This window comes from Drosophila elegans, unplaced genomic scaffold, assembly GCF_018152505.1.
Source record: "Drosophila elegans isolate 14027-0461.03 unplaced genomic scaffold, ASM1815250v1 contig_149, whole genome shotgun sequence".
Lineage (NCBI taxonomy): Eukaryota > Metazoa > Arthropoda > Insecta > Diptera > Drosophilidae > Drosophila > Drosophila elegans.
The window spans coordinates 8406253-8432490 of NW_024545513.1; the positions used below are offsets into that span (position 1 = coordinate 8406253).

Here is a 26238-nt window from a genome sequence, read left to right on the forward strand (position 1 = left end):
TAATACCGATTCTGCATTCGACCATAAAAAAAAAATGTTACCTTTTAAAGTGTTTTTTTTGGAAACGTTATTAAAGCCACAATTGATTTATATTATCAATGAGTTTTTAAAGAAGCATGTTCACATATATATTATGTAAATATATTGCTTAGTGAGGTACCTTTACAATTTATGTGATAATACATTTATATCTTATTCAAATATATTTGTTTTTTATATTGTAAAATAAAATGAGTAACAGCTATTAACTTGATAGCTTGTATGCTAATTTGTAATTTAGAACAAAGGGTTCCAAAGGATGCACATCCACTGCACCCTATCCCGATCCCAGTTTAAGTTTCGTTTTCGCGACAGAAGTCCATCCAATGGAGCGCAGCAAGTTGAACAAACTTTGCAAAGAGCGTGGATAAAAATTAAGCGCTTGAATTATCGTTTTGAAGGCCATCGCGGTATGAAAATGATCGGCGAACGAGGCTAAGCATGCGCAATAGTGGAGAGCCCCCCTTCCTACCCCTAAATACCTACCTACCCCTCCTACCCCTCCTACCCAAATGGACCAGATCACGGAGACCAGAAGCTGGAGCGGAGCGGATCGGATCGAACGCTCGCCCCACCGCCAACGCACCAGCGTTTGTTGGGAAGTGGAAGTCGGTGGTGGGGGCGGGGAAGAGGGTGGGGGAAGGGGGATAGAGGGGGCGTTGCGAGGTGACGCTCAAAGTGCACAAAAGTTCAATAAACTAAAAAAGTGTCTTTTAAAACAGGTAAACACACACAAACACACAGCACGGTATGAATAGTATGTGTAGTATGTGTTGTATGTTTACCATGTGTACATTGTTGTTGCCTGCAGTTGAGGTGTGAAGCGAAATGCAGTTCTTGTCAAGCAAGCTGCTGCACCACCAACCACCATCCACCAGCCACCACCGCCAATCAGAATATATAGCTGGCGTATCCGATCCCAAACAGAATCCAACCAGACTGCATCTCCCAGTCCAAATGATACCAACAGTGCGTATGAGTGATATGCTAAGGGAAGCAGTTGCGGTTCACTGAAGCATGTACCATATACTATATGTAGAGTAAATCAAACTGAACTATAGCTGCCTAAGTTTCAAAACTACACCACAAAACATATTATTATTGGCATACTTGTTGAAAGCTCTACAAAGCACCAACTTTTAAACATTTTTTAAAAAACATTATAAATATATATAATGGCTTTAAATTATGCTTTAATTTACCATAAAAAAAAAAATAAATATTTCAAACACAACACAAAAGAGCTATACAACTTTAAATAAAGTTTATATTAACGATAAACAAGAAAATAAATATTTAAAGAAATAAATGCAAACGAAAACAGATTTTTTGCCACCACTCCTAATATCAAGTTTTAGTTAAGGTATATATATTTTTGGTTAATTTTTGGTATGACATACATTTGTTGTATATATTGTTGCAAATAAATTTAACTGCTGAAAGCTTCCTTTTCGATAGAATTTTTCGTAGTTTAAGATCATGGGAGAAATTGCATCAGGAACGGGAAACCTGTATAAATGTAACGTGAAATCAAGAAGAACTCATTGATGTGTTTCGATGCAGCGGTCAGTGACTCCTAGTCCACCCGCTTACTCGCTGTTGAGCGCAATTTTGAAAGTATGCGAAAAGCCTGGCGGAGATTACCCGACCCGTTTGGCCAGCTCCGCCACTTCCTGTCCAGGATCCGCAGCACCCAAATCGAGATCGATATTAAGATTGCGATTGAAATTGAGATCTGGTTGAGTTCCAGTTCCGCTCGGATGGATATGGATATGGATGGCGATGGCGATGACGATGACGATGAACGAGACCCCATTTATACGCCTGTCGTATCATTTGTCTTGGCCAAGTGCACATACACTCGATTACGATTACGATTCCGAGTTCAATTCCAATTCCACATCTACATCTACATCCACATCCAATTCGAATACCTATACCAATTCCGATTCCAATTCCGATCGGGCCGAAACTTTCTCGCTCTCGCCAAGTGAAATGGCTGCGAGTGAAGTGAGTGGCCGGCAATCAGAAATCTACAGCCATCAACCTTTATTGTGCCACAAAGAATCTTGGCTGCTTGGGGTTTTTGAACTTTAGAGCTTTCGTTTTTGTCGGCCAGCTGATGATGTTCGTTGATTCTAAGTAAGTCATTGGCTTTGGCTTTGGCTTCTTTGGCTTTGCCTGCTATTGATATGTATGATATATATGCTCTTATGTATGCCAGTCCTATGCTCCAATTTCAATGACCCAAAGCTGAGGGCATTCGAAATGCTTTCATATTCAAAGTGTCTGTAAATGTATTTTTATCTCTAGCTATATCGGTATCTGTATCTGTATCGCTATCTGTATCTGTATCGGTATCTGTAAATGTATTTGTATCTGTATTTGTATCTGTAGCTGGAGACCCACTAAAAAGTGAAGAAGCGAGAGTTGGCGCATGATGACGTTGGATGGCAATGGCGATGGCGATGGCGATGGCTCTTGAGGTGGCTTTCTAATTGTTGTTGCTGCTTGCCAGCTGAGAGCTCAGCGACCGAGCAGCTGATTAGAAGTTCCCGCAGCAGCCTCGGCCATGGCGATTCGATTGGCAAAACCACTTGGCCATATAGCCGACTGAGACGGAAACGGAGGCAGAGGCCGAGGCAGCGACTTTAGCTTCGAAATTGTGAGGCAGCGACGCCAACGGAGGCAGCGGACTGGGTTTGTCTTAACCTGGCTTGAATACAGATGCGGGTTCGTTGACCGGCTAAGTTTTTGAAGTTTATTGCTGCGCTGCTGCTGCTGCTGCTGCTGCTGTTGCTGTTGCCTGTCCGTTGGCCCCACTTTCAGTAAGCCAAATATGCAACGCAACCAGGAACCTAGAGAGGAAACACCTCATCATAAAGTGTGCTCCTACCTTCCAAAAAAAAAAAAAAAAAACCCCTCCTGGGTCAGCTGTTTCGGCCAGCTGTTCTAGCCAAGAGCGCTTCCGCTTTTCGGCCGACGCGTTCATTGCCTTCTCTTTCGCCCGCTCGTCGTTGGTCGTTGGTCGTTGGTTGAGCAAACTCTCGCGCAGACCGGACCGGACTTGATCATCTCCGGACCGGACGGATCAACGAACGGGGCAAATTGAAAATCAAGTGGCTTCTATTTCGGGCACGGCGCTTAGATATTTTTGGCACGCTTCTTCCGGTCACTCGAGACGTCGTCGACCTTTTGGAATTGAAATTGAAATGGGATACGGAATCTCCAGACGCCAAGCCACCCACAAATCGCGGTGATTTGTATTCGATTTGTTTTGTTTTCGATCGCTGCGCCGCCCGGGGTTGACAAACTTTTCGGTGGCTTTTCTGCCAGCCGAGATCAGCTGAGTGGCTCCGCTTATTATGTAACACGAAAAGTCAACGCAATTTTTGAGTTTATTGACTGTACAGTTTAAGTTTTTTTCGTTTGTTTTTTTTTTTTTTTTTTTTTTTTTTTTTTTTTTTTAGGATGCTGCGCCACATTGATGATGAAAGTTTTTTCTGGCGGCGAAAGGGGGTGATGCCTGATCGAGAAAGTTGCCCAAAAGTTAAGGTAACAGTTAAGATAACAACACAACAAAACGGTTGCCAAAAAAATAAAATAAATAAAAATAAATAAAAAAATTCGCATAAAGTTTATTGACTTTTGATCCCAACGCATTATTGTTGGGGTGGGTAATGGTTGTTTTTGTTTCTTTTTTGCCAGTTGGCGCCGCTGTTTGCGCAATCCGCTGTCACTGTTGTAGTTGTTATTGTTGTTGTTTTGACTGGACTCATATTGCATACGTAACGGTATCGACAGGAAGTTGTGGATGTGGATGCGGTTTATTTGCCGCAGGAGTTCATTCAATGCCGGCAGACGGTGGGTTCCAGTTTTTGAGCCGGAGCCGAAGCCGATGCCGATGCCGAAGCCGGAGCCGGGGTCGTTGTCGCATGTGTGTTGTGACTGCTCGTGGAGCACGTGCTGCACTTGCCCGGAACGCCCAAGGTTGGTCAGTCACTCGAGGAAGTCGGTTAGGTTAGGGGGTAGAGTCCTCATGTTTGCCAGGGATTTACTTTCCACGAGCAAATGGATCTTGGCCAGCAAGTTCGTTTCATTGAAGTCTTTCGTTTGCTGGGTGGCAGTTTGCTAAGGGGTTAGAGGGTAAAGCTGTGTCTTTGTGTCATCATTTCCTTTAAATAAATAGATTTACCCTCTAGATGGCAAGTTCGTGTCATTGAAGTCTTTCGTTTGAGTACTAGTGCCAATACTACCTTCAAATTAAGAGAATAAAGTTCGTGTCATTGAAGTCTTTCGATAAATTATGCTAAGGCTGCAACATTAAAGCCTTAAAGTCTTTTCGTTTGCAAGTACAAGCCCACAAAAAAATCTCAATTCTTATGAAACTTAAATTCCATTTGCCACCAAGTTCGTGTCTTTGAAGTCTTTCGTTTAAATAGGCTTAGGATGCAACGTAAAGCGCCCAGAGAAGTCATAGGTTCATTGAAATCTTTTGTTTGCAAGAACAAGCCCTCAAAAATTGTAAACGCTTTAGAAACTTCAATTCGATTTGCCACCAAGTTCGTGCCATTGAAGTCTTTCGTTTGCATGCCCAAGAGAACGCAAAATATTCTGGAGTGCTGGGCGCGACAGAGACGGCGTGTGCTGTGTGTTCTGTTGTGCTCGGCTCTGCTCTGCTCTGTTCTGTTTGGTTGCCAACACAGCTCGGCCCCAAACGCTTCCCCCTGCTCCACCTCCACCGCCATATGAGCTCTCCAGCTCTCCAGTTCTCCAGTGTTCCAGCTCTCCAGCGTGTTGCCATGTTTTCTGGTTTGGCAGCTGCTTCTTGGGAACACTCACGCTCACACACGCACACACACGCAAGCAAAGCACACACGCACAACTTTGGTTCACCGGCACACGCTCGTCGCAGTGGTATATGTAGGTCTACGTCCGATTTTACTTTCACTTTTAAAGGTTTACGAACTTTTCTGTTTACAAGTCAACGCTGCTGCCGGCTTCGTCAGCAGCAGCGCCAACGTTGACGACGACGTCAGCGTCGCCGAAGACAACGTACACCGCGAAAAAAACGAAACGCCAAGTGGTTAATAATATTCACAGCGTAAATTGATTGATATTTTTTAGTATCAATTGGAGAGTAAGCAATGATCCGATTTATGTGATTTTTAAACTCTATTTGTGATTCTTTAGAAATTCCTATTAACAAACAATTATTCCTGTTCACTTATTTGATTTATTTAACAATATTTTAACATATTTAAAACATTATTATAGATCTGTGCGAGGAAAAGCAAATACATTTGAAGTATTTCCACAAAACAAACATGCTGTTGTGCTGTAATAGACATAAGTTAGTATACCACTGGTGCTTTAGGAATTTTTAATGTTTGCTTTAAAAAAGAAACTGTTATTTTGTTTAAACAATAAAGTAATGTTGTTATTTTTGAATATATGTAATTAATATGCAGTTCGAAACCTTTTTGAAATGCTAAATAAGGCTGTTATAGGCTGTGATGCACAGAGTTCGATTACCACAGCTAGTGTTGCTTGTTTTAAAAAAATATTGTTTCTGTTTAAATAAAAATCAGAAAATATTATTGTTTTTATGCATATCCTAACCAGCATTGGACTTAAAATGCCAAGTAAAGTACACATTTGAACGTGGCTTTCAATGATTTTTTTTTCTGTGCAGCGCACATTTCAAATGCTGCCCACTTGCAGAGGCGGTGGAGGGGGGAGGAGGGTTTCGGTATGGGCATGAGATCCTCCCCCCTCCTCCGACTGCCCCGTTGCCCACTCCCGCTCCCACTCCCACTGCTCTGCACAAGGAAGTCGCCTTCGCGGCGCTTCGACTTCCTTGACATTGAAGCAAGGATTTTGGCCCCGCCAAAAGCATTCGCCTCGGAAGTCGTCGCATTGGTGAGTGTGTGTGTTCGTCGGTGTGGTCGGTGTGTGTGTGTGTGTTTGTATGGTGTTGTGGTGTGTGGTGGTGCTAGCAATGCTGTTTTTTAGTCGGTCGGTCATTGACCGTTGCGGCTGAGACGCAGTGACGCCGCTGCCATTGGCATGGCCGACGCGGTGGCTGCGGCAACTGCGACAACTGCGTCAACTGCGGCAACTGAGGCAACTGAGGCAACTGCGACGCCGCAGTGTTATCCTGCCATCTAACTGGTGGCCAAGAGGCCAGAGTGAGACGCGGATACCCAGAGATCGGCGGCTCTGATGACGACAACATTAGCTGGTAGCTGCTGGCTGCTGGCTGCTGCTGGCTGGCAGTGTTGTCGTCTACCCAACTTGTTGGACAAGTTGACGGCCTACGCGAGTGTGCATTGCATTGATTGGGATTGGGGGATTGTGAAGGGGGGAGGGGGTGGTTTCAGGGGTGGGGGATTGTGGCATGCGAGGGGAATTGGAGGCTTGTGCGTTTGCGTTTGCGCAAAAGTCAATGAACTCCCACTGCAGCAGTGGGGGCGTCTTGTGCCGTGTGATCTGTGCTGTGTGCTGTGTGCTGTGTGCTGCCAAAGCAAGCGTGTGCAGCATGGAATTCGCACACATACCGCTTTGCTCTGTGGAATGGGAATGTAGGTAAGCCACTTGTTGTTGTTTCTAACCTTTTTGCAATGCATTAGGCAACCGACTCACTGTCAACACTTGGCGGAGTGCATTGATCTCGCCATTGAGTGCGAGTGTTTGGCTCCATTTGGCAGTAGTGCGTGTTTAGCTTGGGAATGGTCGGTATGAATGATGGCGATGGTAATGGTAATGGGACTACGATTGGGGATCTGTTAATGGAGAATGGGTAATGGGTAATGGGGAATGGGGAATGGGGATTGCATGACACAGTGACCGGAAAACAGATTGACTTAATGACTGAGTCGAGAGTCTTTCGCTTTTTTCAAAATCAATACTTTGGGGAATTAGAATGCAGGCCAAGCCCCTCTTTCAGCTTCTGTATTATTTGATGGTTGGTCGAGTGAGTGAGTGAGTGAGTGAGTGAATGAGTGTTAAGGTACCCAGAAATACCGAAAGCCATAGATATAGATAAAACCATAGCTACATCCATAATCAAACCCCTAGTCGAAGCTATATCCACAGTAATAGACATAGATTTATCTATACCAACAACCAAACCCATTGCTATACTCATAGTCAAAGTAACAGCCACAACTATAGCCATATACCCACATCCATACCAACAGTGAAAGATATGGGTAGCTATATCTATTGGTATACCCACATCCATAGCTATAGCTATAACCCTAGTCATACCAATAACTTATCCCACTGTCATAGAAATATGTATACCCATAGGTATACTCACAACCATACCGATAGTCAAAGCTATATGCATATTAATATTCATAACTATATCTATAACTATATTCTTTGCTAAATCCATAGCTATATCCATACCTATATCCATAGCTGTATCCATAGCTATATCCTTACCCATATTCATAGCTATATCCAAAGCTATATCCACAGCTATATCCATAGCGATATCCATAGCGATATCCATAGCTATACATCCACAGTCATAGTCATAACCCTAGCTATACCTAAAGCTATACCCGTAGCCATAACCATACCAATAGCTATACTCATAGTTAAAGCTTTAGCCACAACCATACCCACAGCCATAACCATAGCCATAGCCATAGCCATAGCCGTAGCAATAGCCTACGGTTGTAGGCCAGCGGTCAACGACCGCCAGCAGACCGACGACAAAAAGCAGCCGCAGAGTCGCCGCCGCTCGGCAGCGGCAGCGGCAGCGGCAGCTCAACCAGTTGAACGACCCACTGAACCAACTTGTCATTTGACCATGTCGCCAAGCTGCTGCACCGCAGCATTAAAGCATTAAAGTCGCCCCAGAAGAGAAGTGGCCGACGTCCTGCCTGGCGGTAATTATCTCGCGCCCTAATGGGGTAATTGTACACGCAGACTCCAGAGTCCAGACTTTGGCATTTCACCCATTTGTCAATGTAGCATACCTCCCGGGGTATGGGTATCCCAGATTCAGATTCAGATTCAGATCCAGATCCCTTGAGTACTCAGTGATCGGTGCTCGGTGCTCGGTGCACGGTGCTCTCAATCCATGTCAATTACCTTGCGAAAGTCGCCGCTGCGGATATGAAGCAATAATAAAACCATAATGAGAGAAGCAGCACGAAGAGGCACAGAATTTGGCAATTACTTATTATTGAAGCAGCGTCAATTTTCTGAGTTTCACGAGGCACTGGTTGTGGTTCCTGTTCCCGCTGTTGCTGCTGCTGCTGCTGTTGCTGCTGTGCTGCTGTTGCTGCTGTTGCTGCTACAACTGTTGCTGCTGCTTCAACTGATGCTGCTGCAGTTGTTGCAATTAAATTTGGCCTCAAAAAAGCCGCCACGCAGCAGCCGAGCGAGGAGAAAACCTGGAGTGGCTGCCACAATCTTCAGCGCGGGTCAGCATCAATAAATGTCCGCTGGGGTCAGAGGCGTAAATGCGGCATTCGTGCCGTGCAACATTGTTGCAGGATGAAAGCTGGTCCCCAGGTGCATCAATTACCATCCCCTTTTTTCAGAGTTTAGTGTTTTATTCGGACAGTACTATACTTTTATTTGCCTTAAGAGCAAAAATAAATCATTTTATGCTTATCAAACAATTTTAGATTGCGCAATCCTGATATTGTTTAGTTTCTAATATTTTAGAAACAAACTGCATAAGCTTATTATGTCTTATTATTATTATTAAGCAATTAATTATGTCAGCTCTAGAATTGTATCCTTGAAATATTTTAAATTTAATTATTAGGGTTTTCAAGCAGTACACATATATATTAGGAAAAGACGATAAGCATGGAGTTTGTAGATATACTTATCTAAAAAAGTTGACCTTATCTTTAAGTATCATAGAATTAACATAAGTAGTGTATTTATTTAAAGAACAAGTATAAATTTGTTATTTGGCCTGTAATTGTTAATGTATTTTCCTTTTTGGCCCAAAGTGCCAAAGCAGAGCCCAGCAAACAGTCACGATCAGAAAAGTAGGGCTATCACACGTGATATATCAATGGTGGATGCATTCAGCCTGCTGATTACGTGAATTTCAGTAATTTATGGGCACAGAAATTCGTAGAGATACTTTCTCAGTCTCAGCTGTTTGGATGCCATGGATACCATGTTTTGGGGCCCAATGAATTTGCATGCAGCGCATGAATCGCGAGTCGCAATTGCATGCTGATGCGGATTAGCATGCTCCGGCCGTCGATGTTTGTCACTTTGTCACTTTGTCACTTTATATAATGCATATAATCCAGTGCACCAGTGCACCTGGTGCTTCCCCTAGTTCAGGGCCCCGAATCGTTGGAGACACCCTCGCATTCTAGTTACTATATAACACTATGTGGTTACAGGGTAGCAGCCGCAAGTGTCGACGCATTTGCATTCACATTTGTCGCCGTAATTGAATTGCCAATTGCCAGTTGTCAATCGCTGACATTGTAATTGTAATTGTAATTGTAATTGTAATTGTAATTGCCAGAGAGCGCAACAATTCATGCAAATGGGAAAAATGGAAATGGAAGCGTTCAAGATGAGATGTGCTAATCTTGTCCCCTGATTGGACCCCTCCATCACCCCCTATCCTATTTTCAGCATATTCAATGCGAGTCCGTGGAGCGTTGCACAATCAGAATGGATCGGCGCGTTTCATTGAGCTTGTCAGTGGAGCTGCTAGTCGCTGATCGATCAATCGATCGCTTTATCGATCGATCCTGGTACTGGCACTGGCACTGGCACTGGCACTGGCTCTGGCACTGCTAATGCCACTGGAACTGGCACTAGCAATGGCACTGGCACTGGCACTGGCATTATCCAATGCCTAGTCCAAGGCCCAGTCGAAATTATCATATTATTATTGAAGCGAACGCCTTAGACGCGCGGAGTGCGTAATCACTGGCGCGCTGGGAGATGATCTTGGCCAGGTTGAGGAAGCTGCAGCCCTTGCCCTTGTGGAATATACCCATTGGGTGTATACCCAAACTTTGTACCCATGAATTTCCAAAAGCTGAACCACAACCTTGGCTCATTTTATTCTCTTGCAGAGGGTATTATAATTTCAGTTAACAGGTTTTTAACGCATTTTCGACCCTGTAAAGTGTATAGATTCTTGATTATCACTCGATCTAGACATGTCCGTTAGTCTAGTTTCTCAGTTTCAAAGATATCTGAATGAATCTCATTCAAAAGTCCACTTTGCAAGCTGCAAGGGTATATAAAGTTCGGCTTTGCTGCTCTTTGTGAGACCAACTCGGCAAGATGGGCCAAGAATGCCTGGCCGAGATCAACGAACGCTTTCAATAGGAAATTGAAATTGAAATCGAAATCTAAAAACGAAATGAATACTATACAATCCGCCTTTTTCTTTGTCTCCAGCATATTGATTTCTGTCGTCGTTCGCGCTGTTTTCTTTCGATTCTGCCACTAATATATGCGATAATTAGCGGATTAGTGGGCTGGTTATGAGCGATTAAGCAGCGTCGATTCGATGTGGCTTCGAATTGAAATTGGAATTGGAACTGCTTCAGTTTCAGATTCAGTTTCAGATTCAGATTCAGTTTCAGCATCGAAACGCTGCGATTCGTTGACCCCGCCGATGCAGAACCTTGGAATTAGCATAAGTCGCTGCTGCTCCACATATGTAGGTCCGACTCTCGGGCACTCCTCTAATGCCAACATGCAGAATCCCCGGATGAGGAGGACAGTAGGACTGTTAAGTGACCATTCCAAAGACATCTTATCCGGCTGTCATGTATTTGAAATGCTCACTAGAAAGTAGAAGATCTCGGTGAAAATTGTCACTCATTATAGTTTATATTTTTTTTGTTTCAATTTATATTAAAAGTATAAAGCAAAAGCGAACAACAATAAAAATAAAATCAAATAAATAATATTAATATTTTTCAGTGAGTTTCAATAGAGCTTAAAATATACATTAATATGTATTCGAAACACTAAACTAAAAAATAAGGACTTAATAACCCAGATGACAAACACCTTAAAAATGTGTTAATAGTCCTACATAAACTTTACTTTGTTTTGTATAAAAAAATCGTTGTAGATAAATTCCTACATGGATTGGATTATTTCAGTAGGTTATTAAGCAAATGGCTATAGTTTAAGTTATAAACTTTTGTCTACAATGCACCTTAATTTATTAAATCAGTATTGAAATGATATGTGGAGGTATTTAAAAAAGGAACCCCCAATTCTTCCGGCCAAGTCAGTTGAAATGAGTACAGATTTGTAAGCTGCTAGGACAAATTGACTGAGGTGCTGGCCAAGATTGGCGGTGCTTCCCCGGCACGCGGCCAGAAAACCCCCAACTATTTTCCACGATGACTTCATTAAAGATCGAGCGTATCGGCTATTTGTGTTTGTGAGCGGCACGTGCATGCGTTTGTTTTATGTTTTTTTGTTGATGTTTTTTATTTTTGTTTATATATTTGTTTGGTTTGTGTGCTGGGCGGGCGCAGGTGTCGTGTCGAAACAATGTGTGGCGCGCAACTTAATTAGAATGTTGCCACATTGGTAACGCCAGCAGCAGCAGCAAAACGCGCCCGAATAAAAGTGTCAGAACAAGTTGAGGCGGCAATTTGTCCACCGGCAGCAGCGGCAACCAACTAGACACGCGGCCAAGTCCCCAGTTTACATTCGAAATGCATTTTTTTGCATACGACGCATTTACAGATGCAGATACAGATGGATATACAGATACAGATACGAACACATATCCGCCAGCTCTCATTTTCTGATTCGGCAACTTGTTGGCCCGGCCAGTGAGTGTCCATGTCCATGGATCCGTTCATGCGCAAGGTTTTCGGCTGTGGGGCCCGATCTTTGGCCATTGGCCATTGGCCATTGGCCACCCGCCACCCCAGCAGCCCACTGGCACTGCACCGGGTGCATTGACCTCAAAATGGCTCAAAAGCCATTGAACTGCTGCAGTCGCTCTGGCTCTGGCTCTGCCTCTGCCTCTGGCTGTGCCTCTGTCTTGACTTGGCTCGACTTGGCTCAGCTTGGCTGTGGCAGTGGCTCTGGCTTGGCTTGGATCGCCTCCGATCGGAGCGGATCTGATCGGACAGAACAGAACAGAACAGAACAGAACAGAACACAGAACTTATTCTCATAAGTAATATGCCAACATTTGCAATGCTAGATGGCATATGCATCGAATGGCAGGTACCCTCCATTTGCCTAAATGCAATCTATCAGAAAAATATAAATAATGACATTATAATGCCATACCTTGTTGAATTTTTCCAAGCTCTCAAAAATTTGTTATTTATTCTAAGACCCGAAAAATATTGCACAATATACCTTTCGATTGGCACAAAACCCTTGAAATTTGTATTTTTGATGCATTTTCGCAAAACAACAATTTTAAATTGGATACAAATATTAGGTGCACAAAACAGTTTGTCTTGTAGCTGTGCGGTTTATTTTGGCCAGGTTACAATCAAAAAAGGCTTCGACGATCTCCATTATTTCTCCAAAAGTAAAAATCATGATTTACCACCAATAAGTACCTATGTATATTTGGCCCAAAAACTGCAGTATTTTGATCTTTATACTATTAAACTAATAAAGGTAACACTGTCCTACCAATCGACCAAAGGCATCCGAGTGATAGCTTGAATTCGAATTCGAATCCGATTCCCAAGCTGCGGACTGCGATTGAAACCGAGAATGAAGTGAAAATGTGACCGAATGTAAATTCTTTTAATTTTATTGCCAACGCTGGCTGTTGGCTGCTGGCTGATCTAAGAGCCGACTGAATGCAGTCGCTGGAATTCGCTGGCACGTTCTTTGGCCGTCGGTCGAACGGTCGAATGGTCGGACGGTCGATCGGTCTGTCGGATGGGTTAAACGAACGCTCGCTTGGCCTATGAAAGATGTCAAGGTATCTGTAAAATTCGTATTCGATTTCGTACGCCAATCACATCCATTCCGTCGTGCTCGCAGTCGAGTCACAAATGTAAATCACACGAATCGCAGCGAACAAAGCCCACTAATTGCCGAAGTCGCAGTTTTTTTTTGGGAGACGCCAGATGCGCTCTGCCCTGCCCTGCCCTGCCCTGCCCTGCCCTGCCCTGCTCTGCCCTGCCCCGCCCCCTTATGAAAATCTGGATCGGATGACCATATGGGCAGCTTGATTTAACTTGATGCGTCGGCGAATTCCAGCGCCGACTGCCGGATGCACTGCCTCCACTTGTCGTATAGAGCTTAGTCAGCTGGGGTGTCCAACTCCAAGTCGGTGTCTTAGTGGAAAAGTGGAAAAGCGCTGACAGTCGGTGAAAGAGCAGACGAGGGCCTGGCCAGCGGCTCTGGGGGCTCAACCTTGGACTTTGCCAACCAATTGCGAGAGATGCTCCATTAATGTCGCAAAACCATCGGACGCAGCACATTTGGATGGGCTTGGATTACCATTCCATTCGCGGCGCGTGCCATAAAGCCTCGTCGCATAGAAGCACACACACACACACACACACACACACACACATATATATGCTGGATGAGTGTATAAACATTGGAATTGGGTTAAAAAATAAAGCATGCAAACTACCTTGACACATATTTTTGCACTGCAGCCGCAGCAGCAGTTGTTTGCTTTTGAACAAATATTGGGTGTGCAAAGAGTAAACATAACATAAATGGGATGCGGTCATACAGAAGGAAAAGAGACAAAGGATGAGGGGGCGGTGATTGAGGGGGTATTGAGGGGGTGGTCATCCAGCCATATATAGTACAAGCCAACCCAACCCCCCCCCCAGTATCAATATACCATATGCTGTTGCAACTGTAATAAAACGCTTGACGAAACCCGTGTGTCGCACTGTGTGTGCCTGATAAGAGAACGCGAATACGCCACGTGAGCTGGGTGCCATGAGGTGACCCCGATTCGATTCAATTCGATTTCGATTTCGATTTCCAGTTCCAGTTCCAACACACTCCGAAATTTCGTGCGCAATGCGCTGATTAGACGCATTATATATCAGCCTGAGTGAATGAGCGTGTGGAAATATGCGTCGAGCGCTATCTCTTTGCCTGAATGTGACCAACTCAACACACAATCTCAGTGGCTTCTTCGATCTTCGAGGCTCCATCCTTGGGGGTTCCATTTACCATACCACACACTTGAAAAAACCGAAAGGGTTTTTTTTAGCAATTCAAACTAGTTTTTTAAGCAGATCACTTCTAGGCATAAGTTGATTTAAAATGAATGCAATATAACTAACATGGCTATTTGGAAAGACATTACAGATCTTTTGAATTCTTGATAAAAGGTGACATATTTTAAAAATGCATAGCTCTTATTGAAATAGTTGTTTTTAATTTTTACTCAATTATAAAATACATTCCGATAACTGTTTTAAATTTTAAACAAAAAATGCTGTTTCTAGTTCGTATTTTAATTTTGATCAATTATATGTTACATATCATTTCAGGATTTTATTGTTATAGTCAAGTTAGGCTTTTGGTGATCCCGACCATTTATGTGGCCAAATCCAGTCTTTTCTTGGCTCTTCTTTTTTTTTAACCAGACTGCCCAGTCAAAAGGCAGTCAAAAGAGTTTAAAAATAATTCAGGCCGCGTTGACAGCCAGCATCCGCTCGCTGTCTTTGGGTTTGAGGTTCTGGTTGAGGTTCAGGTTCAGGTTCAGGTTCATGTCCTTTCCCTTTGCCATAGGATGTTGCCCCGACAGGCCAATGATCTTGGCGTCTGTTGAACCGTCTGCCACTCAAGAACTGATGGACTGATGGACTGGAGCGCTGGACTGGACTGGACCCAAGTGTCTGGACAATGGAAAGGTTCGGCGACCGCTGCACGCAGCCAGATCTCTCTTTCGCCCCGTTGCCACTGGCGGGTCATTAAAACGTACAGGTAAATTTCAAGTTAATGCCACGGCTGGGGCGGCGATCCCACTGATCGTAGATCTCGATGCCCTGCTCCTTTGTCCGGCCCTGTCCGAGGAGTCAATGGCCGGCGGATCTATTTTAGCGCATGCCATTGGCCCTGAACTTGTTTGTCCAGCCTCGCGAGCCCTTTCCACTTCCACTTCCACTTCCTTTCTTATTTCGTATTTCTCATACTCAATCCCATTCGCAACTCGCAATTCGCCATTTCATTTCAGAAGTTGCAGCACATGACATGAGTCAGAAGACCCAGCAGGCTGCTGGAAATCCCCAGGCCAAAGGGACTTATCCAAGAAGCTTCTTGTATTTCCCACACAGAAAAAAAAACCAAGGTAGATTACAGTATAATATTCGTGGAACAATAGAATGTTTTAATAATATTTAATCAGGGATCGTAACTATGGTAATTTTTATAAGCAAAACGCACAAATAATCTTTATTTTAGATCTGAATCTGAAGTGATTGTTATTTTAGATCTTATTATGAATAAGATCTGAAAAAAGTTACATGTGTCTTATATTTTAATCTTAAATAATCGTTATTATACCCTTGCAGAGGGTATTATAATTTCAGTCAGAAGTTTGCAACGCAGTGAAGGAGACATCTCCGACCCTATAAAGTATGTATATTCTTGATCAGCATCACTAGGCGAGTCGATCTAGCCATGTCCGTCTGTCCGTCTGTCCGTCCGTCTGTCAGTCTGTCCGTCTGTCCGTCTGTCCGTCCGTTTATATGCAAACTAGTCTCTCAGTTTTAAAGCTATCTGCATGAAACTTTCCCAAAAGTTGTCTTTCTATTGCAGGTAGTATATAATTTGGAACGAGCCGGATCGGACGACTATAGCATATAGCTCCCATAGGAACAATCGGAAAAATAAATGAAAAAAAATTATAACTTTGCTGTTTTTTAATTTTTTGTTTAGTTCTTCGACATTTAGTAATGGTTAAACATTTCCGATTTGCGGTTTAAATTTCATCAAAATCGGACGACTATAGCATATAGCTCCCATAGGAACAATCGGAAAAATAAATGAAAAAAAATTATAACTTTTCTGTTTTTTATTTTTTTGTTTAGTTCTTCGACATTTAGTAATGGTTAAATATTTCCGATTTACGGTTTAAATTTCATCAAAGTCGGACGACTATATCATATAGCTCTCATAGGAACAATCGGAAAAATAAATGAAAAAAATTATAACTTTTCTGTTTTTTAATTTTTTGTGTAGTTCTTCGACATATAGCAATGGTTAAATATTTCAGAATTATGGTTTAAATTTTATCAAAATCGGACGTCTATATCATATAGCTCCCTCAGAAATAATAAAAATATATAAAATAACTATCAAATAATTGAGCTGCAAATCATCATAGCTTCAATGTTTTTAAACATATACGAAAGTAAATCATAATTTTAATGTTTTCAAAAATGTTTAATTCTTGCAATAGCTGCAAGGGTATATGAACTTCGGCTTGCCGAAGTTTGCTTTCTTTCTTGTTTGGTATTTTGGTATTTTTGTTAATAACAAACTCATAAATTTGCTCCTCAGCTTACTTGGTATAAAAATCAGTTAGAGTGGACCACTTAATTTAATGGTTTCTCTTATGATCCATACGAACCCTATTTAATGGTTAAGCCCATTTAGTACTTAACCATATTTTCTTCATATTTTATTATATCTGCTCATATCCGATCCAGATCACAAACATTTTTCTTTATCTGCTGGGGTAAACCCAGCCAATTTCTTAGGCCTCCTTCTGGTTGCCAGTGGCTTAGGTAAACCCATATTGAAACCAATTCAGCAGTCCACGAAATTGAGGAATACACAAGAAAAGTGCAAATGTGGCAGATATAGAAATGGAAAGGTAGTCGATTGAATAAATGTATGCGATGTTAGGTAGTTGTCTGAATGGGCCAGCAGGGTAGCTGGATACCCTGGATTTGACCAGCCATATATGTATGGTATATAATCTGACAAAAAATGTATTGTTATATGTTTATGAAACAATTCATTAGTTTTAGTAAAAATAATCTTAACGATAATTTGGAAAAAATTACCTGACTAAAGTACATGTGGAATGTGGTTTTGTAGGATATTTGCTTATATGTAAATATATATACTCATAGCTATTTAGACCATATTTGGGTAATTATTCCTAAAATGTTGGATTTTTGCTTGTTTTCTAAGGGTAAGTTCCAAAAGGTAACTCAGTGTTTCAAACTCAGTCAGCCAAGATTGTTGTTGAGTGGGTGTAATGAATGTGCATATGATAAACATCCGTGTGGCCGGGAATGATTTCATTTTCAAATTTTTACTTTCGCACTCTCCTTCTTCGCAGTCGCGGTGGCAATCGCTGTTGAAAAACCCAAAAATACCAGGCTCTGCCAGGGTATGGCCGATGATATTGCTGATTCTACCATTGTCTGGCGGCCTTCCTCCGTTCCCGTTGCCGTTGCCGTTGCCGTTCTTGTTCCTCCGTTCCTCCATTGACCCGCTGACGTAGACAGACGTCGCCGCTGCCCTGTTTGCATTTCTGGCCGCGAGGAGAGACTCGTTTCAAATTCTAAAGAAATTCCAGTAATCGCAGAGCTCTGCTGGCGACTGGACGTCGGGACTCGAGAGGCTCTAATAACAGGCAAAAACAGCAAAAAAAAAAAAAAAAAACAGACAACCAGGCAAGCAAACAGGAAAACAGGAAAAGAACAGGGTAAAAGTGAGAGTGAGAGTGACGGCGAGCGGAAAGCGGAAAGCGAAAGTGATGTCGGCCATCATCGTGGACATTAACTACACCGGTTGGATGCCCTCGGTGCAGTGCCTCAGTTTGCTGGTGGTGCCCTCGCTGCTCATCCTGGTGATCCTCTATCTGTGCGAGCACCAGTACGATGACATACTGGGCGTCTCGCCACCTGGACCCTGGGGTCTGCCCATTCTGGGCTATCTGCCCTTTCTGAGCCGCCGTGCGCCGCACAAGTCGCTGCAGGCACTGGCCAAACGCTACGGTGGCATCTTCGAGCTGAAAATGGGCAATGTGCGTACCGTCATCCTGTCGGATGCCACTTTGGTGCGGGACTTCTTTCGCCGTGATGTGATGACGGACCGGGCGCCGCTTTACCTCACGCACGGAATCATGGGCGGATATGGTGAGCACTGTCCTAGCTCACTTTTCGAACTTTCTCATCCTCCGGATCCGCAGGCATCATCTGCGCCCAGCGCGACATCTGGCGACATGCGCGCCGCGAGGTGATCGACTGGCTCAAGGCCTTGGGAATGACCCGTCGTCCAGGGGAACTGCGTGCCGGGCTGGAGCAGCGCATCTCTCGGGGCGTCGACGAGTGCGTCCGGGTAAGTGGCTCCCCTCCATTCACTCTTTGCTGACCAATTACTACCAACCAAAAAAAAAATGTAATTTAATTTTAATGAGAAATTCTACACACCCAATCATATATACTTTATGTGGCTGTAACTTAAAACCAATAACTTTTACCTTTTGTTCTTTTATCAAATAATTTTCTAAATCTGCAAGTAATGAGTATTTAAAATGGTATATTGATTATTCTAGATGGTATATCAATAAAATAACGATAGACCTAATTTAGTCATCTATTAATAAATAATGAGTTAAGCTTAAATTCGTTTAAGACAACTATTATAGTTTGCTGTTTTAAAAGACAAAATAAATATTCACTAGATTATAACGATTACTTCATTATTAGTTTGCATTAATATTTTATGGCTTTTAATTTTGTGGAAATTTTGTTTATTTAAAATTACAAATTTGTAAAAAAAATTAATAAGTTTTTAATGATAGATGATAGTACTTTATGAGCTGAGTTTTCCATGATTTAAGCCAAAATAAGTTTACAACATAATCTTAAATGGTATAGTACTTATACTCTAGGGAAACCAAGTTAGTGATGTTAAAATTGCCCACTCTTTTGCTCCTGCAGCTCTATGAGGCCGCGGCGAAGAACAGCAGTTCGTCTGAGTTCAATCCGCAACCGGATCTGCACCACTCGCTGGGCAACATCATCAACGACCTGGTGTTCGGGGTCACCTACAAGCGGGACGACCCCGACTGGCTGTACCTGCAGCGGCTGCAGGAGGAGGGCGTCAAGCTGATCGGCGTGTCGGGCGTGGTCAACTTCCTACCCTGGCTGCGGCACCTGCCCGCCAGCGAGCGCAACATCCGCTTCCTGCTGGAGGGCAAGGCCAAGACACACGCCATTTACGATCGCATCGTGGAGGCCTGTGACAAGCGGCTCAAGGAGCAGCTGAAGTTGCACCAGGAGCAGCAGGAGCTGAGGCGACAGCAGAGGCGGCTGGAGAGGGAGCTGGAGAGGGAGCAGCAGAGGCAGGAGGAGAAGGCGAAGGAGGTGGAGTCTGGTCGGGAAGGGGAGCCAGAGGAGAAGAGGCCGGAGGAGGAGCCCCTAAACTGGTAAGAAAACATACCAAGTTCAAGCTTAATTTCAAACTTAATTTTCTCTAATAATAACTTAATAAATGTTATATTAAATATTAGATATCAAATATAAGATTTTGTTTATAATAAACAGATATTTATTTTTAACATTCCTTTTTTTCAACAGTGTAGGAAACCCAGGAGAGAGGCCAAAAGGGGAGACAGAAGAGGAACCTGCTGGAAAGCCAGAAGAGGAGCCAGAGGAGAGTGACGAAGATGAGGACGAGGAGGAGTATGAACCGCGGTGCATACTGGAGCACTTCCTCATCCACCGGGATCCGGACTCGCAGCTCTACTGTGACGACCAGCTGCGCCACCTGCTGGCCGATCTGTTTGGGGCCGGAGTGGACACCTCACTGGCCACATTGCGATGGTTCCTGCTCTACTTGGCCAGGGAGCAGCGCTGCCAGCGGCGCCTGCACGAGGAGCTGCTGCCGCTGCAACTGGCACCCAGTCTCGAGGAACTGGAGCCGCTGACCTATCTGAAGGCCTGTATTTCGGAGACGCAACGCATCCGCAGTGTGGTGCCCCTGGGTATTCCGCACGGCAGCAAACAGGACTTCACCATTGGTGACTATCACATCAAGGGCGGATCGATGATTGTGCCCCTGCAGTGGGCAATTCACATGGATCCGGTGGCCTTTCCCGAGCCGGAGCAGTTTCGCCCCGAGCGATTCCTTAGCCCCGAAGGAGCCTACTCGGCGCCGCCGCAGTTCATCCCCTTTTCGACGGGCCAAAGGATGTGCCCCGGCGACGAGATGGCCCGCATGATCCTCACGCTCTTCGCGGGTCGCATCCTCAGGCGGTTCCACCTGGAGCTGCCCCGCGAGGGCGAGGTGGACATGGAGGGCGAGAGTGGCATCACCCTGACCCCCGCACCCCACAACTTGCGATTCACCAAGCTGCCGGCAATCTACTTGCGCCAAGCACCCGACGGCAAAGTGGAGGAGAACTAGGCTGGACAAGCCTCTATTTTATCCCTATTTTTTTTTTACTTCTGTAACGACAGTATATTATAACCTTTTTTGTATGATGGACTATAGATTGGGTATTTTATTTGGGTTTGCAAGAGAACTTTTCCTTACACTTTTACAAAGTGTGGAATGGTCAAAAATAAATAACTGGTTATTGAAATGTTTTATATAATATGTATATATATAAATATATTTTAAATTCAATGCATATTAAATTAATGAGGAAAATATTAATTTTGTTTCAGTTTATTATGTTTAAATTGAAATTAAATTTTCAAAAAATTAAAAAATTGTTGGAATAAAGTCAAATGAAAAATTAAAAAAACCGTAATATATGAAAATAAAAGTTCTTTTTACCAGTGTAGGTATTTAAAATCTTATTTCACAAATTCGCAAAAATTGCATTTACCTTGTAAAGTTTAATTCGATTTTTAGATTTTAATGACTATAAAACTGTCAAAAGTTTTCATGAAGTTTAATAATGAAAGCTGAAACTTAAAAACGTTTCAAACGTTACAAACTCTTCAAAAAATCAATGTGTTTCAAATAATGTCCGTTTTTTGATATTCCGGTGGCTTAAAAAGTTTGGGTTGTTTTGAACTATGTTGCCAAAATAATAAGAAGGCTTGGCCATATATCTTTTTAGAGAGTTTCGTTGCTTATAAAACCAAAATTCTCCCGATTTGTAGTGGCTTACATTCCCGTAGCTAGAAATATCAATTGTGTGCCCTTCAATAAAATATTTCAAAAGGGTTTTGGCCCAGTTTTTGTTTTCAAGTTTTTTTCACACGTTTCTCTTTATTGCGAATCGTTTGCCTATTTTTTGATGTGTGCTTGTAAGACTAAACCACAGTTTGTTTTGTTGTTTGTTGTTTGGACATTAAGCTAGCACTAATACTAGGAATAAACAAGAACGTTAGCTAACTACACTTAATCGGCCTGCTGGCTTTACACATAGCAATATGTATCCTAATATTAGCGGCAATAATAATAATAATAATAATAATAATAATAATAATAATATTAATAATAATATTAATAATAATAAAAAACATTAACATTAGCAATAGAATCGAACGTAACTAGGGTGCATATAACTAGGGGTTGTTTTGTAATTACAATTAGTTGAACACAGCTTCTTGGGGGTGAAAGAATAGAATTGGTTGCAGTCCTCTGTGTGGGTTGGTCACAGCTTCTGGCTGCTCTGCTCCCTGTCTGGCCGGGATCTGGCCAGGACAGGATCTGCTCCTCCCGCGGGCGGATAACTACTAACTTAAATGGCTAAATGGATAGCATTGGGGGCCTCTCTCCCTTTGTCTCCTTCCTCAAATGTGTTTCTGTTTTTGTGTGTCTTGTGTGTGTGTATTTTGGTGTAGGAACAAAACCGTGCTCTTGATCTGGAGCGGATCGAGGGTACCGCCTCAGTTGGCGCCCACATTGCGCATGTGGTGCGGATCGGCGGCGGTGGGCGCCAGTGGGCGGCGCTTGAGGCAGACCTTGAAGGCCTCCGGCGTGATGGTGGCCCCCACGTTGCCCTTCAGACTCGGCAGCGGCTGACCCTCGGGCAGGGCAATGTCGAAGCAGTGCATGAAGGAGGCGAAGAACAGAAAGAGCTCCATCCGCGCCAGCACATCGCCCAGGCACATCCGCCTGCCCACGCCGAAGGGGATGAAGTACTCCGGCTTGCGCACCTTGCCCTCGGTGTCGATGAACCGCGATGGCCGGAACTCCTCGGGCTTCTCCCACAGATTGGGGTCCATGTGGACGCTGTTGATCAGCGGGATGACATGCGAGCCGGCCGGTATGGTGTACCCATTGAGCTCCACATCCCTGTTCAAACGAGAGGCGGGGGGTAGACAGGAAGGGGAAAGCTGTGATTAGTTTTGTGATCCACGTTTTTGTGCATCGCTGATTATCAGCTAGGGGCTGGGCCCACTGCCCACTGCGCACTGCGCACTGCCACTAATCTACTAAAATGAAAAGTGGGCCACGCACTGGGTGAGCCAGCTGAATGGGGAGCTGCAAGCTGGGCAGCCACGACAATGAATGGCAATCGCCGAGATCTGGTGTGAATGAACGGACCTCGCGGCATTTGCGTAGATCTTTACGACCCAATGCGTAAGCACTTCATCTGCTGATAGCTCCTCCAGCTTCCCCACTGCTCTAATCTCAATCCCAAACCCAATCGCAATCCCCTAATCTCGATCGATGCTTACCTTGTGGGCGAGTGTGTGGTGGCAAGGGGAACAATGCTGGATCTACGCATCGATTCCAGGATGGTGGACTCGGTAATGGGCAGGTACTGCAGATCCTCGATGGTGGGCAGGCGATGGCGTCCCACCACCTGGTCCAGTTCGTCCTGGACGCGTCGCATCTCCTTGGGATTGCGCAGCATGAACACATTGATCCACAGCAGCGTGGTCTTGATGGTCTCCATGCCGGCGGAGAACAGATCGATGATCACCTGGACCATTTGCTCCTCTGCAAGAAGCCAAAGCAAGACAAGGATTCAACGGTCAGTGTGACTCAAATTTAAAGTTGCTTAAGCATTTAGAAAAAAATTAAAAAAAGTGAAAGGAAGACTCCAACTTACCATGATTTTTGCCATCGAAGAGCTCGGCATCGGTGCCCTCGGCCTTGGCCTTCTCAATTTCACAGAGATAGAAGTCCACCAGATCACGGATATTGCTGGGATCAAAGCTGCGCTTGTGGTCATCGATCACGTCCTGGTAGAATCGCTGCATCTCGGCCCGATTCTGGGCAATCTTGTTCTTGGCCGTCGAAATGCTGGGGAAGCACTGCATGGTGGGTATGTAGTCGACGGTGTGGATCTCGCCAAAGAGCCGCATGCCCTCCTCGATCAGGAAGTTGAAGCGCCGGAACTTGGGGTCATCGATGCTGAACCGGGTGGACATCATCAGGCTGCAGATCACATTGCTCACGGCCACCGAGATGACGGGCGACATGTCCACGGGCTGGCCATCGCTGGCATGCAGATGGCCGATAAACTCATGCACTTCCGTCTGTTTCGGTGAGAAGGAAGGAAGGAAGGGGGGAAAAGGGCGTTACTGGCTGCTCCACGGACTGCTGGTCGGGATTAGCTGAACTCACCATGATGCGCTTCTGCATCTGCTGCTTGCCGTTGCCCATGTAGGTCATTCCAAACTGGCGAAGCTTGTCGTGCAGAAAGCGACGTTGATCCTTCCACAGTTTGCCAGTGCTGTTGATAATGCCTGCAAGCGGATAGGGATCTTATCTTTATTTCTGATTTTTTATGTCGCTATTTGTGGCATTTAATTGAGGTAGGCTGCCCCACTTTGCCAATTGTTTGCAAACGAAATACCAGAGAAGAAATCCCAGCAAAAACAAAAAAAAAACGAAACGAAACAAAAGCCTGGAATGCCTTATCATTCAGTACATTTTTATATATATAAATTTAATAAGTGCAGCTAAAGGCAATCGAAATCGAAATAAAATTAAGACGGGTGAAAAAAAAATAATATGAAAATAAAATCGAAAATCAAAAATCAAAAATCAAAGAGAGTGCGGAAAGAAAATAAACCGCCGACAAAGAAATGCCAGCGGAATTTCTTCACTTAATTGGGGGCTTTTAAGGCATGATTATTCTGTGCAATCTCACTACAATCTCACTACAGGTACTGCATACTATATATATATATATATACATATATATGCATACTATATATCTGGACTTGGCTCCCGCCGCCCTGATGCCTTGATAACTTTTTGCCTTGGCAGCGTTTTGAAGGGAAAATATTTACGGGTAGCACGTAGTAAACAGAGTAGTAAAAACTAATTTGTCTAAAAATAATAGATGTGTGGGCTATTATCAGGTGCCTGGTTATATCATAACCAACTGACCAGCTATTTGGACCAAAACTTACCGTATCCGTTGAGGGTCTGCATGAAGGGAGTGTCCGGGCGGCCGGTGAACTCCTCGCGCCGGAAGCACTCGCGGATCATCTTGTAGTCGCTCATCACGACGGTCAGCTGGCTGCCCAGTCGCGTGGAGAATAGCGATCCGTAGCGCTTGGCCAGCTCCATGAAGCGGGTGTGCTTCTCGTTGCCCATGAACAGCAGGTAACCGATGACGGGCAGTCCCCACGGCCCCGGCGGCAGCTTGCGCAGCTCGCGGTAGTTCCTCACCAGCCACTGGAGCAGACTGACCAGGGCCAGCAGGCCCAGGAAGACCATCAGCAGGTGCTGGGCATCGCCATCCTGCTGCACCTGCAGCTGCCGCAGCACGAACTTGATCAGGTACGAGTCGGCCAGCATGGTGATCGTTGGATCCTTTTCGATCTTTTCGCTTTTAAACGGGGCTTCCTGCCGATCTTGTGGCTTTTGGGTTTTGTGGGCTTAGTTGGGCTTAGTTAGCTTAGTTAGCTCGCTAATTTCCCCTGCGCTTGATTGCTGTTGTCTCTTATTTACTGCACTCCTCGGCCATTGGTCACTTTTGCTTTTACTCGCTTTTGACTGGCACTTGAACAAAAAATGTTTGGGTATAGGCGCCAACAAAAATACAAAACAAAAAAAAAATATAACAAATAAAATATATATTTATATTTATATTTATTTGTGGCGTAACGAAACGAAACGAAACGAAAACTGTTTGTTGATTGACGCTTTTTGTGCGGGTTACGGAGTCGAAATCGAAGGCGAAGTCGAAGTCGATGTCGGAGACGGAGACCCGGAGACGATTTCGCGTCGAGCGTTTATAGTTTTCGACTAATGGCTCGACCGTATGTCCTTGCCACTTTTATAACAACTCGAGCCCGCTTCGAGCGCGCGATTGAGCGAGCGAGCAGAGCGCCAAAGCCAAACGAGTGATCGTGATCGACGGCGATCGAAGCGCGCTCGGCTTCGGCTTCTCGGCGGAACCACCACGACCGCCGCCTCAGCCGTCGAAACCGCCGAAGCCGTCGATGCCGCCGAAACCGTCGAAGCCGCCGAAGTCGTCGAAGCCGCCGAAGCCGCCGAAACCGCCTCACCTCGCCGCCGCAGCTCTTCAGTTTCAGCTTCAGTTTCAGCTTTAGCTTTAGCTTCAGCTTCAGCCTCAGTGCTCCAGAGCTTCAGCGTAAGCCTCAACCTCAGCTCTTCAGCTCCACGTCTGTTTTGGGGTCTGTACGCTCTGGCTGTTGCCTCTGACTTTGGCTCGACGCCGGCAGAGGCCCACTATGCTCTGCCCGCCGTCTCAGAATCTTGCGAGAGTAAGGGGGGCGGGGGGTGTGTGTGTGTGGGGGGGGGGTGTTTGCCCTCTGCCCTCTGCCACCGCTGCCACTCCCCTCCTGCTCATGGAACACAAGCTCTCTAGACGAAGCAGCGCCAAACAGTTCAACAAGTTCCAACCTACAACCGAAAACACCCCTCGACACCCCCCAACCACCCCTTCATACCATACTCCTCCACAATCACTCGGTTGCATCGAGCAGCGCACGGCAAACAAGCCAGCATCGAACCCAGCGCAACATGTTCGAGCGATCCATTCGGTTTGAGTGGAACGAAACAGAGAGGCACTCAAGAGATCGCACAGTCAACAACTCTCACTCTCTCTTTCTCTTAGTTAGCCAGGTAGAAATTCAATGATTTTAGAGACTTATTTAATTATTTTTTAAAAACTAATTATAAAATAATCCTAAAATCCTCCTTATAGGTATTAAAATTGGTTTAAATGAGTTTAAAGTCCTAACTTTAATTGCAATAGTCATTTCATATTAATAACTTTATATTAATTTCCTTTAAGACTCCAAAATCTTCTATCTGATTTTGTATTTAAGAAGTACTTCCTTTTGG

At 44.3% G+C, this 26238-nt stretch overlaps 2 protein-coding genes across 2 annotated transcripts; one reads left to right on the forward strand and one right to left on the reverse strand.

Moving 5' to 3' along the window:
• Positions 1-17392: 17392 nt before the first annotated feature.
• On the forward strand, positions 17393-20495 carry LOC108136631 (cytochrome P450 306a1). Its single transcript, XM_017257949.2, has 4 exons — positions 17393-18134; positions 18188-18336; positions 18942-19429; positions 19581-20495. The coding sequence occupies exons 1-4, from the start codon at positions 17753-17755 to the stop codon at positions 20407-20409; spliced, it is 1848 nt and encodes a 615-aa protein (XP_017113438.1). The 5' UTR covers positions 17393-17752; the 3' UTR covers positions 20410-20495.
• Positions 20496-21205: 710 nt separating this feature from the next.
• LOC108136620 (cytochrome P450 18a1) lies at positions 21206-25181 on the reverse strand. The gene is made up of 5 exons (XM_017257938.2): positions 24333-25181; positions 23539-23660; positions 23021-23450; positions 22644-22908; positions 21206-22257 (listed from the first exon to the last, which is right to left on the reverse strand). The coding sequence occupies exons 1-5, from the start codon at positions 24721-24723 to the stop codon at positions 21849-21851; spliced, it is 1617 nt and encodes a 538-aa protein (XP_017113427.1). The 5' UTR covers positions 24724-25181; the 3' UTR covers positions 21206-21848.
• Between the last annotated feature and the right edge of the window lie 1057 nt (positions 25182-26238).

What these genes read in the sequence shown, in the direction of transcription:
- LOC108136631 (XM_017257949.2), top strand. Translation starts at nt 17,753, where the DNA reads ATGTCGGCCATCATCGTGGACATTAACTACACCGGTTGGATGCCCTCG. An exon ending in CGGAATCATGGGCGGATATG is followed by an intron (nt 18,135 to 18,187) that starts GTGAGCACTGTC and finishes CCGGATCCGCAG; the next exon opens with GCATCATCTGCGCCCAGCGC. An exon ending in GAGGAGGAGCCCCTAAACTG is followed by an intron (nt 19,430 to 19,580) that starts GTAAGAAAACAT and finishes TTTTTTCAACAG; the next exon opens with TGTAGGAAACCCAGGAGAGA.
- LOC108136620 (XM_017257938.2), bottom strand. Translation starts at nt 24,723, where the DNA reads ATGCTGGCCGACTCGTACCTGATCAAGTTCGTGCTGCGGCAGCTGCAG. An exon ending in CTTCGATGGCAAAAATCATG is followed by an intron (nt 22,909 to 23,020) that starts GTAAGTTGGAGT and finishes GGCTTCTTGCAG; the next exon opens with AGGAGCAAATGGTCCAGGTG. An exon ending in ACCACACACTCGCCCACAAG is followed by an intron (nt 22,258 to 22,643) that starts GTAAGCATCGAT and finishes TCGTTTGAACAG; the next exon opens with GGATGTGGAGCTCAATGGGT.